The sequence below is a fragment of the Chrysochloris asiatica genome, unplaced genomic scaffold, assembly GCF_000296735.1.
Source record: "Chrysochloris asiatica unplaced genomic scaffold, ChrAsi1.0 scaffold00013, whole genome shotgun sequence".
Lineage (NCBI taxonomy): Eukaryota > Metazoa > Chordata > Mammalia > Afrosoricida > Chrysochloridae > Chrysochloris > Chrysochloris asiatica.
Window position 1 is genome coordinate 11,027,460 of NW_006408531.1, and position 16,483 is coordinate 11,043,942.

Genomic DNA, 16,483 nt, shown 5'->3' on the forward strand with positions numbered 1-16,483 from the left:
CAAACCCGCCAGGTGCTCCATGGGAGACAGATGAGGCTTTCTGCTCTTGTAAAGATGTACAGCCTTGAAGACCCTGTAGAGGGTCACTATGAGTTGGAATCACTTCGATAGCAGTGCATTTGGTTTCGGTTGAACTGTACAGTGAAGCAATGGTGTCAAAATGTGGCAGCAACCTTACCTTCAGGAATAAATTGAAGGTTGATTTTGGGTCCCATTTTGTCCAAGTAACATTTCCTTCTAAATCTTTGCTCTTTTTACTACATTTCTTCAACAGAAAAGATGATAAAAATTCCAAAGGATTATCCTGAAAAATATGCCCCCCAAAAGAATTCCTATTTAAAGCATTCATTTGAAATACAGGTCATCAAATAGAGGTCTTTTTTTTATTCTTCTTCAAGTGGTTTGATTTTTGCTTTCTACCTAATGAATTTATATTCAGAAAACAAATGGCTAATACTAAAGTAGATGTATAATGCCCACTGCCGTGGAGTTGAGTCCAACTCATAGCAACCGTACATGACAGAGCAGAGCTGCCCCAATGAGTTTCCAAGGCTGTCACCTTTACAGAAACAGACTGCCACTGATTTCTCCCACAGAGCATCTGGGGGGTTCAAACTGCTGACCTTTTGCTGATGAATTTGAACTGCTGACCTTGAGGTTCAAACTGACCTTGAAGTCTAGTGCATTATCCCACAGCACCATAACAGGTAGTGTTGACCTTAATGATGTGAAAGGAACAAAGCTTTTGGGGCCTTCATTTGCTGATGGGGAATACCTCAAAATGAGAAGACACAGTTGCAAACATTCATTAATAGAATGTGGACTGAATGAGGTATGAATCTGGGAAAGCTAGAAGTCATCAAAATGAAATAGAATATATAAAGACTGATATCCTAGGCATTATTGAGCTGAAATGGACTGATATTAGCCATTTTGAATCAGATAATATTATGATATGTTATGCTGGGAAGGAAAATTAAAGAGGAATTATATTGCATTCAATAACAAAATGCGCAGTTCAAGATCACTCTTGAAGTAAATGCTGTCTGTTGATAGGATCATTTCCATATGCCTAAAGGAAGACCAAGGAGCTCTGGTGGTGTAGTGGTTACAAATTGGGCTGCTAATCAGGCTGCTAATCTCACGGTCAGCAATTCAAAACTACCAGCAGTTCCTCGGGAGAGAGATGAGGCCTTCTGCTCCCATAAAGATGTACAGCCTTGGAAACCCTGTGCAGGGCCACTGTGAGTCAGAACCAACTCCATGGCACACAATCACCACCACCACAAGGAAGACCAGTAAATAGCACTATTATTTAAATTTATGCACCAATCGCTAAATCTAGTGATGATAAAATTGAAGCATTCTACCCACTTCCTCAGTCTGAAATAGACTAAACATGCTATCAAGATAATTATTGATGATTGTAATGCGAAAGTTGGAAACAAAGAAGAAGGATCAATAGCTGGAAAATATGGCATGGGTGACTGAAATGATGTTGGAGATAGTATGACAGAATTTTGCTAGATCAACAACCTATTCATGGCAAATGCCTTTTTTAAATGACATAAAAGGTGACTATACCCATGGACCTCAACTAATGGAATACACAGGAATCAAAGTGACTATATCTGTGGGAAGATAAAATGGAGAAGTTCAACATCAGCAGCCAAAACAAGGCCAGAGGCAAACTGTAGAACAGACCATCATTTGCTTATATGCAAGTTCAGACTGAATTTGAAGAAAATTAAAATAAGCTCACTAGATCCAAATGTGACCTTGAATCTATCCCACCTAAATTTAGAGACTACTTTAAGGATATATTTAGTACATTAGACACTGATAACTAAAGACCAGAAGAACTGTGGGATGACATTTAAAAAATCATCCATGAAGAAAGCAAAAGGTCATTAAAAAGACAGGAAATACCATAATGGACATCAAAAGAGACTCTGAAACTTTCTCTTAAGTGTAGAGAAGCTAAGTCAGCTAGGAGCAATGAGTAAGAAAAAAGGGACGAACAGAAAACTTCAAAGGACTGCTCAAGAAGACTAAATAAAGTACTATAAAGAAATGTACAAAGACCTGGAGTTAGGAAATCAAAAAGGGAAAACACACTCAGTATTTCTCAAGCTGAAAGAACTGTAGAAAAAAATTCATGCCTTGGTTTGTAATACTGAAGATTTTTATGGAAAAAATGTTGAGGGATGTAGGAAGCATCAAAAGAATATGGAGACCCTATCCAGAGAGGCAGAGACATCAGAGATGGAGGCAGAGATGAGGACATAGACAAAGAGCAGCTGAGGACTCTAGACTCTTTGAAGAGAAAGACTGAGTGCTGGCAGCCAGGGGGTAGGCTTGTGCCCTTTGGTTGTTGTAGAATGTGCCCTTTGGTTGTTTAAATGATTATATATTCCTGAGTGTTTTTGTGTACATCCCCCCAAAAAAAGAAAAATTTAAAAAGGGAATGGAAGCAAATACTGTTGAATGATGATGCACAGAGGAGACTGTAATCATTGCAATGAAATGATGAGTGTAAAACCGATGTTCTACCATGTAAACTATCACTCAACTCATAAATAAAAACTTAAATAAATAAAAACTTTAAAAGAAAAGTAAGATGAAAAGAATACACAGTCACTGTACCAAAAATAACTTGGTTGATGCTCAATCATTACAATATGTACCTTGTGATCACGAACTGATGATATTGAATAGAGAAATTCAAGCTACACTGAAACTAAGTGTTCAAGGCATTGATCGAATACAAATTTAAATGTTTCAGAAAACTGATGCAGCACTGGAAGAACTCACTCATCTATTCCAAGAAATTTGGAAGAGAGCTATTTGGTCAACTGATTGACAACGATTTTTTTGTGCCCATTCCAAAGAGATATGACCTGACAGTATACAGAAACCATCAAACATTATCATTAATATCACATGCAAATAAAATTTTGCTGAAGATAATGAAAAAATGGTTGCAGCAGTACATCGACATCAAGCCTGATTCAGAAGAGGATATGGAACGAAAGATAATCATTGCTGATGTCAGATGGAGCTGGGCTAAAAACAGTGAATACCAGTAAATCTTTAATGTTTCAGGAACATTGTGTGAGCTCTCAAGGCTTGGGCTTGTCCCTGAAAACATCCTTGATCCTTTGAACCCATAAAGCTCTCCAGAACTAGTACATTGGACATTGGTTAGAGGGCTGGGGAACTGAGTCTTCTGTTTGAGAAGACAAATCACAGCTAACAAGAGCAACTTCTCAAACTCCCCCTGTGTATCTTACTCTGGTAGATGTCTGGTGACCACCTAGGAAGTCTAACGGAAACTAATGTAGATAGAACATAGATAAGGAGAGAGCGAGAGCACACTTGTGTCCAAAGACTATGTTAAATTTGCCCACATAGTAGAATAATGATACTGGAAGAGAAGGATTCAAGACTCTTTCCCCAGGAATCAAAGAACCTCCTAGAGCATAGCTGCAGCTTTTAAGTGCTGTTAAGTTGGTTCTGACTCATAGCAATCCTGTATAGGGTTTCTGAGAAGCAGTTGGTGGATTTGAACCTCTGACCTTGTGATTATCACTCGAGTGCTTATCCTACAGTGACACACCAGAACTCCTCCTAGAACATATTGTATTCTTACCCTACTCCCATCTTCCCCAAAACTGACAGCAAGATTCATATTTCATTTTCCTAGAAGCCTTGCTATCATATTGTCTTTGTAGGGTCTGTAGACTGACCTCCCTCTTCCTCACAGTCTTCTGGCCTGTGGACTAGCTTTTCTGATAGACTGTCCAAAAAGTGTTTCTTCAGGCTTCTTCCACTTCCATCCCCAACCAAATACTGATTTGCTTATTTCTGTTCTTTTGTGCTTTCTTTTCCTTCCTTTATCAGCTTCCCCATCATCTTTCTATATTTAGTTTCACACAATCTGTTTTTGCCTCATACTATTGTCTTTAACTGTTGAATAATGTTTATGTGAAATATAAAACCACTCACATGTTTGTTTGTTTTTTTAATAAATTACTTCTAAAATTAAGCAAAAGGTTAAAAAAGACAAAAACTTTAAACACTCTAGAAGCTTTTTCTTTTGTATGTTTTGTAGACATAATGCATCTTGGAGCTAAAGTCTCTCAATGGCTCTTTTTATAAACAGATACAATTTCTCTGAGAAATTGTTCACCCAAAGAGATAAACAAAGAAAAGAGCAATAAATGCAGACTCTAAATTTATTTAAGTGTTAGATGTTTTCTGGTTTTCTTTGATGAAACACTTACAGAATTTTCTTTTGACAGCTCCATCAGTCCATCTGCCAGAGCTTGTGCAATTCCTTGGTTGCTCAAGATGTTGACTGTACTCAATGTGTCAAACATAAATTGTCCTGTAAATATAAGGTCACATTGTTGTTGGTAAGTGCTGCAGAGTCAGTTCCAACTCATAGCAATCCTGCACAGGAATTTTGAGGCTTAAATATTTGTGGGAGCAGAAAGCCTCATCTTTCTCTCACCAAGCCGCTGGGAGCTCAAACCTCCAACTTTGGGGCTTGCGGTTCAGTGTTTATCCTTCAGAGCTACTGTGCTTCTTTATACTGTGATTAATTTATGTTAAAAAATGTGATGAAGAAAACAATTCAGTCCTCACATTTGTTTTTGATTGAATAAGACTGTAAATTTTATTATGCCATGAAGATTATCTACCATGATAAAAATAAATAAATAAAATGAGCAAAAGCCAACAAAATATATAACATAAAAAGTATCCCACTTGATAGAAAGGAATATTGGGAAACATGATTATAGAAAGCTTGTAAGTCCATCTTCAGCCTATAACTGATTAGAATCCCTAAAAGGGGTGCTAGAACTTGCTCAGTGAAATAGGCTACTTATGGAGCCTCTGTAGTGTATAGGATCTTAGGTGGAATACTGAGCCCCATTCAGAACCTTCTGAGGTGGGACATTCCCACTTGAAAAGACAAGCAGACCAGCCCAGAGTAGCTAGAGGAACAGAAGATACTTCTTGAAAGAAAGACCAGTGGGAAAATTAAAAAACAAAAACAGCAATATGATTGGCTACTACAAGAACAAGTGTTCTCTGGGGAGCCATCAAGGCAAGCAATCAAGTTCATTCAGGACAAACCCCCTTCCAAGACTGAAACTCAAAGGGAATACATGAGCCGGCATGTAAGCTTTTTGGCAACCATGTTGGTTTACTGGTGAGTAGAAGAAGGAGAAAGGCAGCAATGAAGATATGGGCTGAGTTCAACCACATTCCATAGACTCCCATTGACCTGTAGATGAGAGAGAGAAGAGGAAGGGCTGGTTGGTCTGAAGTATGGTGAGACCTGGAGAATCCTGGGCCCGTGGACAAGGACACAGCCACGGTAGGCTAGAGCTGAGAGTGAAGCATCCAGCATTAGCTGTGAGGGAAGAGGCACAAGAACACCCAAACTTGCAGATAGTACCCTTTTGACCTAGCTTCAATAGCTTGATGATCAGAACTCAACTAGAGGAAGATATAAAAATTATGATAAAGGAAACAAGTGTAAACTGCTACAATTTGATGAACTTGACCTATACTTATGGATGTAGTAGCTCAAAATACCAACTGAGAGGGAAGGAATCTTCACATCAAGGATCATTCCTATCTCCTCTATACACAGGGTTGATAAGGACAGGCAACTTAGATATTGGCTACCTAAAATGAGGAGAGGGCTAAGACAAGAAGTGACTGGCTTATAAGTTTTCAAAAGGGAGTTTAGTTTTAGAGTGTGGGGGAAGGTGGAATCCCCACTGATTTTTTTTCATCTTGTCTAGATAGGTCTGGTGAAAGGAGACAGGGATAAGATTCTTATGATTCAATAGTGAGTAATTGTTATTACTAATTGCGACTGTCACAACATTAAAGGTAGAAGTTAGGTAACAAAAAAGGGGGAGTAGTTAATCTTACAGTCCAGGAGTACAGTAACTTAGGACCATCAAGGGAGAAGAGCAAGAGTGGAATGTGGGACCCTATTCAGAGAAGCAGCAACACCAGAGATGAGGACATGGAGAGACAGAGCAATTGAGGACTCTAGACTCACAGAAAAGAAAGACTGTGTGCTGAAAGCCAGGAAGCAGGCATGCAGAATGTGCCCTTTGGTTGTTTAAATGATTTTATATTTCTGAATGTTTTAGTGTACATAAAAAAAAAAAGTGGGGGGAATAGAAGCAAATACTGTTAAATAATAATGCATGGAGGAGATTGTAATCATTGCAATGAAACAAAATATAATAGGATGAGTGTAAAACAGATGTTCTCCCTTGTAAACTATCATTCACAATAAAATTCACAATAAAAACTTTAAAAAAAATTAAAAGGACACTCTAGGACAAAAAAATGTATCCCACTTATACAAAACTAATCAAATGAATTCCATAAAAATGGACAACAAGACATGTAAAAAGGAGCCTTTTACGTTCAAATTTTGCACTTACAGCGTGGCACTGTAGGATCAGCGCTTGACTGCAAACCACAAGGTCAGCAGTTCAAATTCACCAGCTGCTCTTTGGAAACTTTATACAGGGTTGCTATGAGTTGGGACTGACTCAATTGTATATAACAACAAGAAGTTCAAATTTTAAGGAATTCTGGTGGCATAGTGGGTTACATGTTTGGTTGCTAACTGCAAGGTCAGAAGTTCAAATCCACCACATGTTCCATGGGAGAAATATGAGGCTTTCTGCTCCTGTAAAGACTTATAGCCTCAGAAACCCTTTATAAGGTCTCTATGAGATGGAAATGACTTAATAGCACACGACCACAACCAAGTATAAATTTTAGATTTGCAAACCCACAAAATATTCCTCCAAACTTCTCTTAATTTTTATGCTAATTTATAAAATTTTAAAGAAATAGGAACAGCACACAGATCTATACATACAGGTATCATTTAATTCTGTCATATTTTAAACAACATGCATTTCTTTGAAAATAATTCTTCCATTTGACTTCTCACAGCTTACATATATTTGAAAAGAGTTGTAAAATATTAAAAAAATTTTATCTTTCCACCTGTATCTCTAGTCTATAGTATCTGTGAAAGAACAAGGAGAAATCATTTCTTACCTGTAGAATCTTGTAGTTATTTAGAAATAGTATTTGAACACTTACAACATGTGGTAGAGTACATACACAGCAAATTTAAGGCAGAGAGGAAATAGGTGGTAGAGAAGAATTTTGGAGTCCTGGTGTGGCATTATGGTCTGCAAAGTTGGTTTGAACCTCAGGGTCAGTGGTTCAAACTCACCAGTTGCTCTTCAGAAACCCTATACAGGGTCACTATGGGTCAGAACTGACCCTACAGCACTTGAGAACAACAAGCATTTAAGTAATTAGTGCTGTAGTCTAAAAGATACTTAACTGGGATGTTCCATGGCAACATCTAGAGCAAATTATAATGGACAAAGAACACAGCTCTCTAACTCAGCAAACATAGTGCTTTTTAGCTGAGTAACTAACTACCACACATACGAATTTAATCAACTTGTAGCATTTTAAGACAGGAGCTAGCTTCAACATTTTAAACAAAAACACATTTGTTCTTTGTAGATATTATCTATTTAAAAGGAGATACGAAAAACAAAGATAATAGTTTTACTGATGATATTCAAGAATGAAAGTTAGCTTGCATCAATCCTAAACTTAGATACACTCTTGATATGAAACAAACTTGGTAATGAACCTGCAACAGAAGTAGCAAGAGTTCTTACCTATCATCCGGCCACTGATGCTCTTCTTCAGGTCCTTGAAGAAAGGACTTAACTGTCTCCTTACCGATTTCAAGGTGTCTTCCAGGAAGTCTGTGAGGTTGCACCAGGTCTGTAGCTTTGATTCAATGAAGTAGATGGAGAGAGGAATCTTATCCTGCTGCTGGCTGAGCCAATCACTAAGAACTGACATGGTTTTTGCTTTTTATAATTGCAGACTTGAATTCCGAGGAAATAAGTCTACTTGTTTAAAGTACAATAAAAACAGTTGTAGGTATAGCAGATTTATTATCCTTTCTCATTGGAAGGCTAAGGTAAACACACATAGTCTGCTTCCAAATGTGAAATTAAAATCTCAAAAAGGACATGCATGATGAAGAATTTCAAATGCTTTGATAGACAAGGTTTGAAATATATTTGAAAATTAATATTGCTGCTGGATTGTGCACTGGGAAGCAGAGTAGACACCCAAGTAAGAATATACTATTTTCTCTTTACATCCTAAAAATGAAAATACAAGAAAATCCCACTCTGTTTAATTTCTCCATCATGATGTTATAGCCATCCCTGTATCTCTATTATGTCAAGCTGCTATCTCTCTCTATGAATATATCTACACAACTATAGGGGATACTTAAGTAAAATTGTCTCCTTGAAAACCAAGTCATCTGAATGATACAGTGACATCCTGAATGGATCCAGACTAGCCTTCTTTTCTTTTCCCCTTTCCCCTTATTGATAAATACATATAACGATTTATCACACTGTTGTCTATGAGGAGAATGAGAAAGGAAACAGAGGAGGATGAGTTGGAGGCGGGGGAGCCAGAGGCGGAGAAGAAGAACAGACTCTGCTGCATATTGTAACTCCATGGAGTCCAATATCCTGCCTTTTAGTGGCATTGCTGTAATAACGAAGGCTCTCCAGGGCCATTACTCATTGGACCAGAATGCTGTGGAGCTGAGAACTCCATTTAAGAAGACAAATCACAGATCACAGCGGCAACTTTTCAGGCTCCCCTCACTATTGCTCACCTTGCTTCTGCTTCAAAATAGATGAAAAAATCCTTAGGTCAATGTGCTTTTCCATGTATATCTACATGGAATTTTTTCTCTTACAGTTTTCAAAATCATGTCAACTTTCCCCTAGTCTTTAAAGGTACTTGCATCTGGGATTCAGGATGTCATGCTTTATATAAAGAGGTATCAAAATGTTCATGGGAAAATGGAATAAAAAAGATAATGGAAAACTTCCACGAACTTTCTGAAACCTCTTCATATATCTACATTACTCCAAGCTGTGTCTGCTAAGAAACAAAGAGTTTTATAGGAAAACAAATTTATGTTACTGTAGTGAAGCAATTTGGGTCTCTTATTGGACTTCTGGGTGGCGTTGTGGGTAATGCACTAGACTGCAAAGTTGGTTTGATTCACAAGGTTGGTGGTTCAAGCTCACCAGTTGCTCCTCAGAAACCCTTTACAAGGTCGCTATGGTTAGACCCAACTGGATGGCACTTACCAACAACAACAGGTTGGCAGATTTTGTATCTAAATGAAACTTTGCATTTGAATTATATCTTGACTTTGACTGTTTTTCCTCTCAGGTAATTCTACTGAAATGGAACCAAAGGGGGTTCTTCTGCCATCTCTTTGTCCCTGTAATCTTTTTCTCCAGACAAAGCCCTCTTGGTTATATTTTACTAACAAAAGGTTTTCTTTGTACTTACTATTTCTTCTTCGAGTCTTGGTGTGGTGCTGTGGGTCAATACACTGGGCTGCAAGGCTGGCAGTTCAAGCTAACCAGCTGCTCCTCAGAAACCCTAAACAGGATTACTATGAGGCAGAACCAACTTGGTGGCACTTAACAACAACAAATTATTTATTTAGATCAACAACTATACATTTTTGCTTAACTGTTAAAGATGATGTTTTCAGCAAAGTTTGTGTAAATGATGGGTTGAAACAAGCATTTGTAGTAAATGATTCCTGCTAAGAAAACGACTAAGTAACATGAGATGTCATAGTTTAGGAAGTGATAGCATTCTCTCAGGGAATTGTTGTTAAATGCTGTCAGTTTGATTCATAGCAACCCTGTATAGGGTTCCAAGGAGCAGCTGGTGAGTTGGAACCACCAACCTTGAGATTCAAACTGACTTCGCAGTCGAGTGCTTGTCCTACAGCACCATATGCCAACCATGACCAACATTATTAAACTATTATGAATTGAATTATATGCCCCCCAAATATGTGTTGCAAACCTCAACTCCTATACTTGTGGATGTAATCCCACCTGGGTATAGGGTTTGCTCTGTGCACTGTGTGTCTTAAAACCAATCACTTACTCTTTTCTATTTCGGTGCAAATATATATAGTCATACACCATTTCAACAGTTTCTACATGAACAACTCAGTGGCATTGATTACATTCTTCAAATTGTGCAACCATTCTTGCCATTCCTTACCAAATTGTTCAGCAAACATTAGCTAGAACTAGCACCCTGAATTCATACTGCTAGCTTCCTAAACTGTGAGAAAATACATTTCTGTTTACAAAGCTACCCACTGGTGGTATTTCTTGCAGTATCACTAAGAGACTAAGACTAAGGACCTTTCACTGATCCTGGGTTGGTGTATGCCATTGGTAGTCAAATTCCATATCTACTTACTGTGTTGGTAGGAGCCGGTTGCAATCCCAGTGGGGGCCGTAAACAATGTGCCAGTTAGTTGAGACAGCTGAGAAAGAACGTCCATTCCTGCCTCTGCACAGTCAAAAAAGGTTTCCATTAGTTTCCTCACAGGATTTGCCATGGAGCAGTTCAGTATCACTTAGGAGGAGCGTGAATGAGTTGGCCAAGAAAGGCCCGTAGCAAGCAGTCCCTTCTTTAATTCACATCCCTCCATGGAGCAGTCGAGAAACAGTTTACAGTTAATCCCTAAATGCTGAAACCCAGGCATCAAATTTATGCGACACGGTACATAACAACAACAACAAGCAATAGTGTGGGGAAAGAGGGCAGGGATTTTTACCTGGCACTTGTTTTCATATTTGGAATACTCGGCCCAAAGAAAAAGGAAAGTCTGCCTATACTTTGTAAAATAGTTTTACTCAAAAGACAAGTCTTAAACTGAGAGGATAGATTTAAAACCACTAAATACACACTGAAATATGATGGTCAGAATTTAGCGTAGCACTAATTTCATCCTTTCTTCAGTGACAAAGAATTATTTGAAATGGGACTCACGTAATGGGGAGTGTATTTTAATGCTTTGTGGTCCAAGAGTAAAGGATTACTCTACAATATTTTGATTGCATCTTAGAATGAGAGGGCAATAGCTGAAAGGATGGGGTGTCTCTCCCTTACGGGTGTCTAAGGTTTGCAGGAGTTTCCCTTGTCAACTTTAGAGTGTACTCCTCTTTGTTCTTAGAAAAGCTTTTAAGTTTTTGTTCCATAGAACCCTCTCCTACCCCTACAAATGGTAGAAGAGGTTCAGTTAGGAGACCTGGTTTTAGTTCCAACTTTGTCAATAAATGACTGTGGGGCTTCTCTGGGCCTTGCATTCTCATTTGTAACACAAAAACACAAACACAAAACAGTGCTGTCAAGTTAATTTAACTCATGATGATCCCTGAGTGTCACAGAGAATACTTTTCCATATGGTTTTCAATGACTGATGTTTCACAAGTAGATTACCAGATCTTTCTTCCAAGACGTCTCTGGGTGGATTTACAGCCAAGTTCTTAACTTTCTGTATCACCCAATCAAATCTGCATTACCTCTTGTAAAGCATTTATGACCCTTGCTTATAAAGCTTTTTAGATGAGTGTATCATTTAAGGTACTTTGTTGTAAGTCACAGAATAACAGCTTAAAACTGAACTAAACAATCAAGGAAAAGATGTCGTTGAATTTCACAATGGGTGGCTCACCAATGTCAATCCAAATGCTTTCCTTCTTTCTGCTCTGCCATTTCCAGCCTGGCTCCCACACCAATCAGCTCCTATGTTATCTGACTTTACATTTAATGTTCACCCACCCACCAAACAAGATGAGTCAGGTTTGGGCTTATGCGGTTACTGGGTAATGATGCTATCTTTACTGAGAAATCCTGGGAAAGGGGAAGGTTTGGTGCTGAGGAGGTAGTCAAGAGTTTGTTTTAGCTGTGTTAACTTTGAGATTCCTATAAGTATGCAAATGAAACACAATGTGAAGATGACAAGTGTGAGTTAGTTATAAGAGGCTGGAGGGCTGGAGGTAGAAATATAAGAGTTTTCTCTGTACGGATTAAACTTAGTGTCATGTGACTAGATGCGATGGCTTAGGGGAAAACTATAGTTCCAGAAAAGGAGAGTCTAGGATCAAACCTGGGCATATTTAAGGGTCTTACAGAGGAGAAGTCACGGGAGAAATATGAGGCTTTCTGCTCCCATAAAGATTTGTAGAACCAGAAACCCTACACAGGGTCACTGTGAGTTGGAACCAACTTAGGGCACACAACCACCACCACCACAGAGTAGGAGGAGCCAGCAAAGGAAACTGAAAATAAGAGGTCACAGAGACAAGAGGAAAACCACAGAACTTATGGCACAGACAGTCCCTGGTTATGAATGTCCACTTCATGGACAACTCATTTTGGTCCTTTAATGTCATGTAAATTTGCCCTCACTTTGAAGCCAAGCCCTATCTCATAACATTTTCTCATCACAACCTCCACCACGTGCTACACTTGCAGCTTTCACATCATTAAAAAGCCTCTGAGCCTTTTCTCACAAAAGACTGAAGACGTTCCTATTTACCCGTCCTGACACACCCGCAAACTCATTTGTAACCTGGGGACCATTTGTACTGGGGAAGCCATGAGAAGGAATGTTTAAGGAGGATTTTTCATCCATGTTAACTGCTGTGAGAAGTCAAAGTTAGGCGAGGATGGAAAAGGGACCACTGAATTGGAAGTCACTATGACTGTTTCAAGAGGTAGCAAATGATCAAGAGCCATTGATACTGAAGGAAGAAGTCCAAGGTGTGTTGAAGGAATTGGCAAAGAACAAGGCTCCAGGAATTAATGGAATAAAAATCTTGAGGTGGCACTGGAGGCACTCACTCATCTATGCCAAGAAATTTGAAAGACAACTATCTGGCCAATTGATTGGAAGAAATCCATATGTGTGCCCATTCCAAAGAGAGGTGACTCAATGGAGTGCGGAAATCATCGGATAATATCTTTGATATCTCATGCAAGTGAAGTTTTACTAAAAGTAATACAGAAATGGCTACAAGCATACATTGACAGAGAACTTTCAGAGGTTCAAGCCCGATTCAGAAGAGGCCGTGGAATGAGAGATATCATTGCTTGATGTCTGATGGATCTTGGCTGAAAGCAGACAATGTCAGAAAGATGTTTATCTGTGATCCAAAGGCTTTCAACTGTGTGGATTATGACAAACTATGGACAACATTGCGAAGTATGAGTATTCCAGAACACTTAATTGTTCTCATGAAGATCTGTACATGAACCAAGAGGCAGTTGTTCAAACGAACATGGGAACACTGAATGGTTTAAAATTAAGAAACGTGTGCTACAGGGTTGTATTCTTTAACCATATTTATTCAACCTGTATACTGAGCAAATAATCTGAGAAGCTGGGTTATATGAAGAAAAACTTGGCATCAGGATTAGAGGAAGACTCATTAACAATCTGTGATATGTAGATGATACATCCTTGCTTGCTGAAAGTGAAGAGGACTTAAAATATTTACTGATGAAGATCAAAGAGCACAGCCTTCGGTATGGATTACATCTCAGTGTAAAGAAAACAAAGATCCTCACCACTAGACCAATAAACAATATTCTTATCAATGGAGAAAAGATTGAAGTTGTCAAGGACTTCATTCTTCTTGAATCAACTATCAACACTCATGAGAGCAGCAGTCAAAAAGTCAAATGACATATTGCATTAGGCAAATCTGCTGCACAAGACCTTTTTAAAGTGTTGAAGAGCAAAGATGTCAGCTTGAAGACTAAAGTACACCTGACCCAAGCCATGGTATTTTCAATAACCTCATATGCATACGAAAGCTTGACAGTGAATAAAGAAGACCATAGAAAAATTGATGCTTTTGAGTTATGGTGTTTGAGGAGAATATTAAAGTGCTATGGGCTGCCAAAAGAACCAACAGATCTGTGTTGGAAGAAGCGCAACCAGAGTGTTCCTTGGAGGCCAGGGTGGACAACCTTCGTTTCTCATACTTTGGGCATGTTGTCAGGAGGGACCAGTCTCTGTAGAAGAATATGATGTTTGGTAGGGTGGAGGGTCAGAGAAAAAGAGGAAGACCCCCAGTGAAATGGATTGGCCAAGTGACAGCATCAATGCACTCAAGCGTGGCAACGATAGTGAGGTTGGCCCAGAATCGGGCAGTGTTTCGTTCTGCTGTGCATAAAGTTGCTGAGTCAGTACCAACTCGATGGCACCTAACAACAACAACATGATATTGCCAAGAGCAGTTTCAGTAGAGAGAAGGCACCACTTGGAGAAGTTTCAGGAGGTGAGGAAGTGGGGGCTGTCCGTTTAGACTAGTGTTTTGCAGTGTGCATCAGCATCACCTGGGAACTTGCTAGAAGGGCAAATCTCCCACCACAGACTTACTGAATAAGAACTTTGAGGTGGAGCTAACCACATGTATTTTCCTAAGCCTTCCACGTGACTCATGGAGTCCTAGTCTTGCCCTGTAGGATAAGTACTGGACTGCAGGGACTGCTAGCCACTTTTTGGGAACCCTATACGTGGTCACTCTAAGTCAGAATCAATTTAATGGCATTTAGCAACAATAACCAGGTGATTCATATAGACACTGAAGATTGAGAACCAGTGATGTGGTCAACGTAACAAAGAATGAAGAGTGACAAAAGAGATTCACATTTATTCATTGTACAGAATTCATATTATGTAATGACAATAAAACCATTATACATTGGGATAATAATATTATAATTTCAGATAATTTTGACTATAATAAAAATATAAAGTGGAAAATTAAAAAAAAAAGAATGAGAGAAAGTGTTGTTTTTGTTTTTAAACAGAACATACCACAGGTATTTCTGATTTGATAGAAATGAAACAGACCTGTGGGTAGAGTCCAGCAGGTTATTTTAATAGCTCCTTCAGTGATTCAAATACACACTAATGTTTGAGAACCACTGTTGTTGTCAACTCAAAAAGGGATAAAGGAAAATTGAGGGGTTTTTGTTTTTTCTTTTTTAAAGACAGAAGAGACTACAGGTGTTCCCAATTTGATGTGAATTCTCCAATAAAAAGAAAATGAAGTTGCAGGTAAGCATCTGGTACAAGAGTGAAATCCTTGAGACGGTGAAGGACAGTGGGATCCAGTGTCCCAGTGAAGCAGCAGATCTTCAATATAAACAAGGGTGGTTTTTCCCATTGTAACAGGCGGATGATAGAGAACGAAGGTAAGGAGGGAGGGAGGTGATGGATTGGGTTGTGGGAGAGTAATTAGGTAATTACCACAAGGTTGGCAGTTCAAGCCCACCAGTCACTCTATGGGAGAATGATGACGTTTTCTGCTCTCACAAAGATTTAAAGTTTTGGAAGGGCACTATGAGTTGGAACCAATCCTGGTGTGGCGTTGTGGGTTAATGTGCCAGACTGCAAAGCTGTTTGAACTGCAAGGTCGGCGGTTCAAGCTCATCAGCTGTTCCTCGGAAACCCTATGCAGGGTCACTATGGGTTGGAATCATCTCGATGGCACTTAACATCAACAACATATGTGTCATTTTCTCAGGGAAGATGTGAGGTCAAAGTTGAAAAGACTAATGAAAGATTTAGTAAAGAAAAAAAGATATGAAATACTCATCTCAAAGAATGGGAAAGTGCATTTATAGGGGAAATGTCATAATGCAATCCATCAAAGGAACATTAGACCAATGAGAACAGCAGTCTTTCTTTTGCCAACTGTCTTCCTCTGTGTTAGTACAGGCAGGGGAAGGGTATGCAGACAGCTGTATTTTAACCAGTGTTGGGACTTATCAAGAAGAATGATTATAATGGGCCATTAAATCCAAGTTTAACAAGGATGGAACCAAAGTCAGAAGGGTGGATGACACAGTGAAAAAGTAGGACTGTGTGCCTTGAAGGTTCTCAGGCAAAGAGATGTCAGAGCAAGTATATTTGAGTAAATGAACTGAATAGTTCAGAAGTGGTTCTCAGAAAAACAAAACTCGATATCAAGACTTAAGAGGGGTAACAGATTCTGGAGATAATAAACTCGGGGTAAAACCATCAGATAGTATAGATGAAGAGACTCTGGACTGAAAAGACAGGATCTTTGATCATCCATTCAGGTAGATAATGCTTTTGATGAGAATTTCAGCGATGGCTTTAGGGCCCAGAATGATGGTAAGAAATGTACTGTTTGAATGCCATTAGGTTTTTGTTGTATCAATTTTTATTTAATCAAATCCATTGTTCTTTCCCCATTTGCCCTTATTGTCTCTGCCTACCAACACTTCACTTTCTTATTGCCTTTCTCTTTCTTCTACTCCAGTTACGAAATCTGCTTTGCTTTAGTATAAAAGCAATGATAGTTCAAGAGAGAAAATAGAAACATAACAGAAGAAATAAAACAACATAAAAGTAAGTAAAGGAAAACTTACTTAAATTCAACTACTATTTATAGTTTGTTATCTATTCTTCCAAACTCTTTTATATACATACATC

The 16,483-nt window shown here is 38.7% G+C and overlaps 1 protein-coding gene across 1 annotated transcript in view; it reads right to left on the reverse strand.

Annotated features, from left to right (window-relative positions):
* The window catches only part of ECT2L (epithelial cell transforming sequence 2 oncogene-like), a 107,368-nt gene that overhangs the window by 35,429 nt on the left and 55,456 nt on the right, over positions 1 to 16,483 (reverse strand). Inside the window, exons 9-11 of the mRNA XM_006834623.1 lie at positions 10,420 to 10,512; positions 7,758 to 7,940; positions 4,287 to 4,390 (exon numbers count right to left, since the gene is read on the reverse strand). Of these exons, the coding sequence (XP_006834686.1) occupies positions 4,287 to 4,390; positions 7,758 to 7,940; positions 10,420 to 10,512 (380 nt within the window). The remainder of the gene's footprint in view (positions 1 to 4,286; positions 4,391 to 7,757; positions 7,941 to 10,419; positions 10,513 to 16,483) is intronic.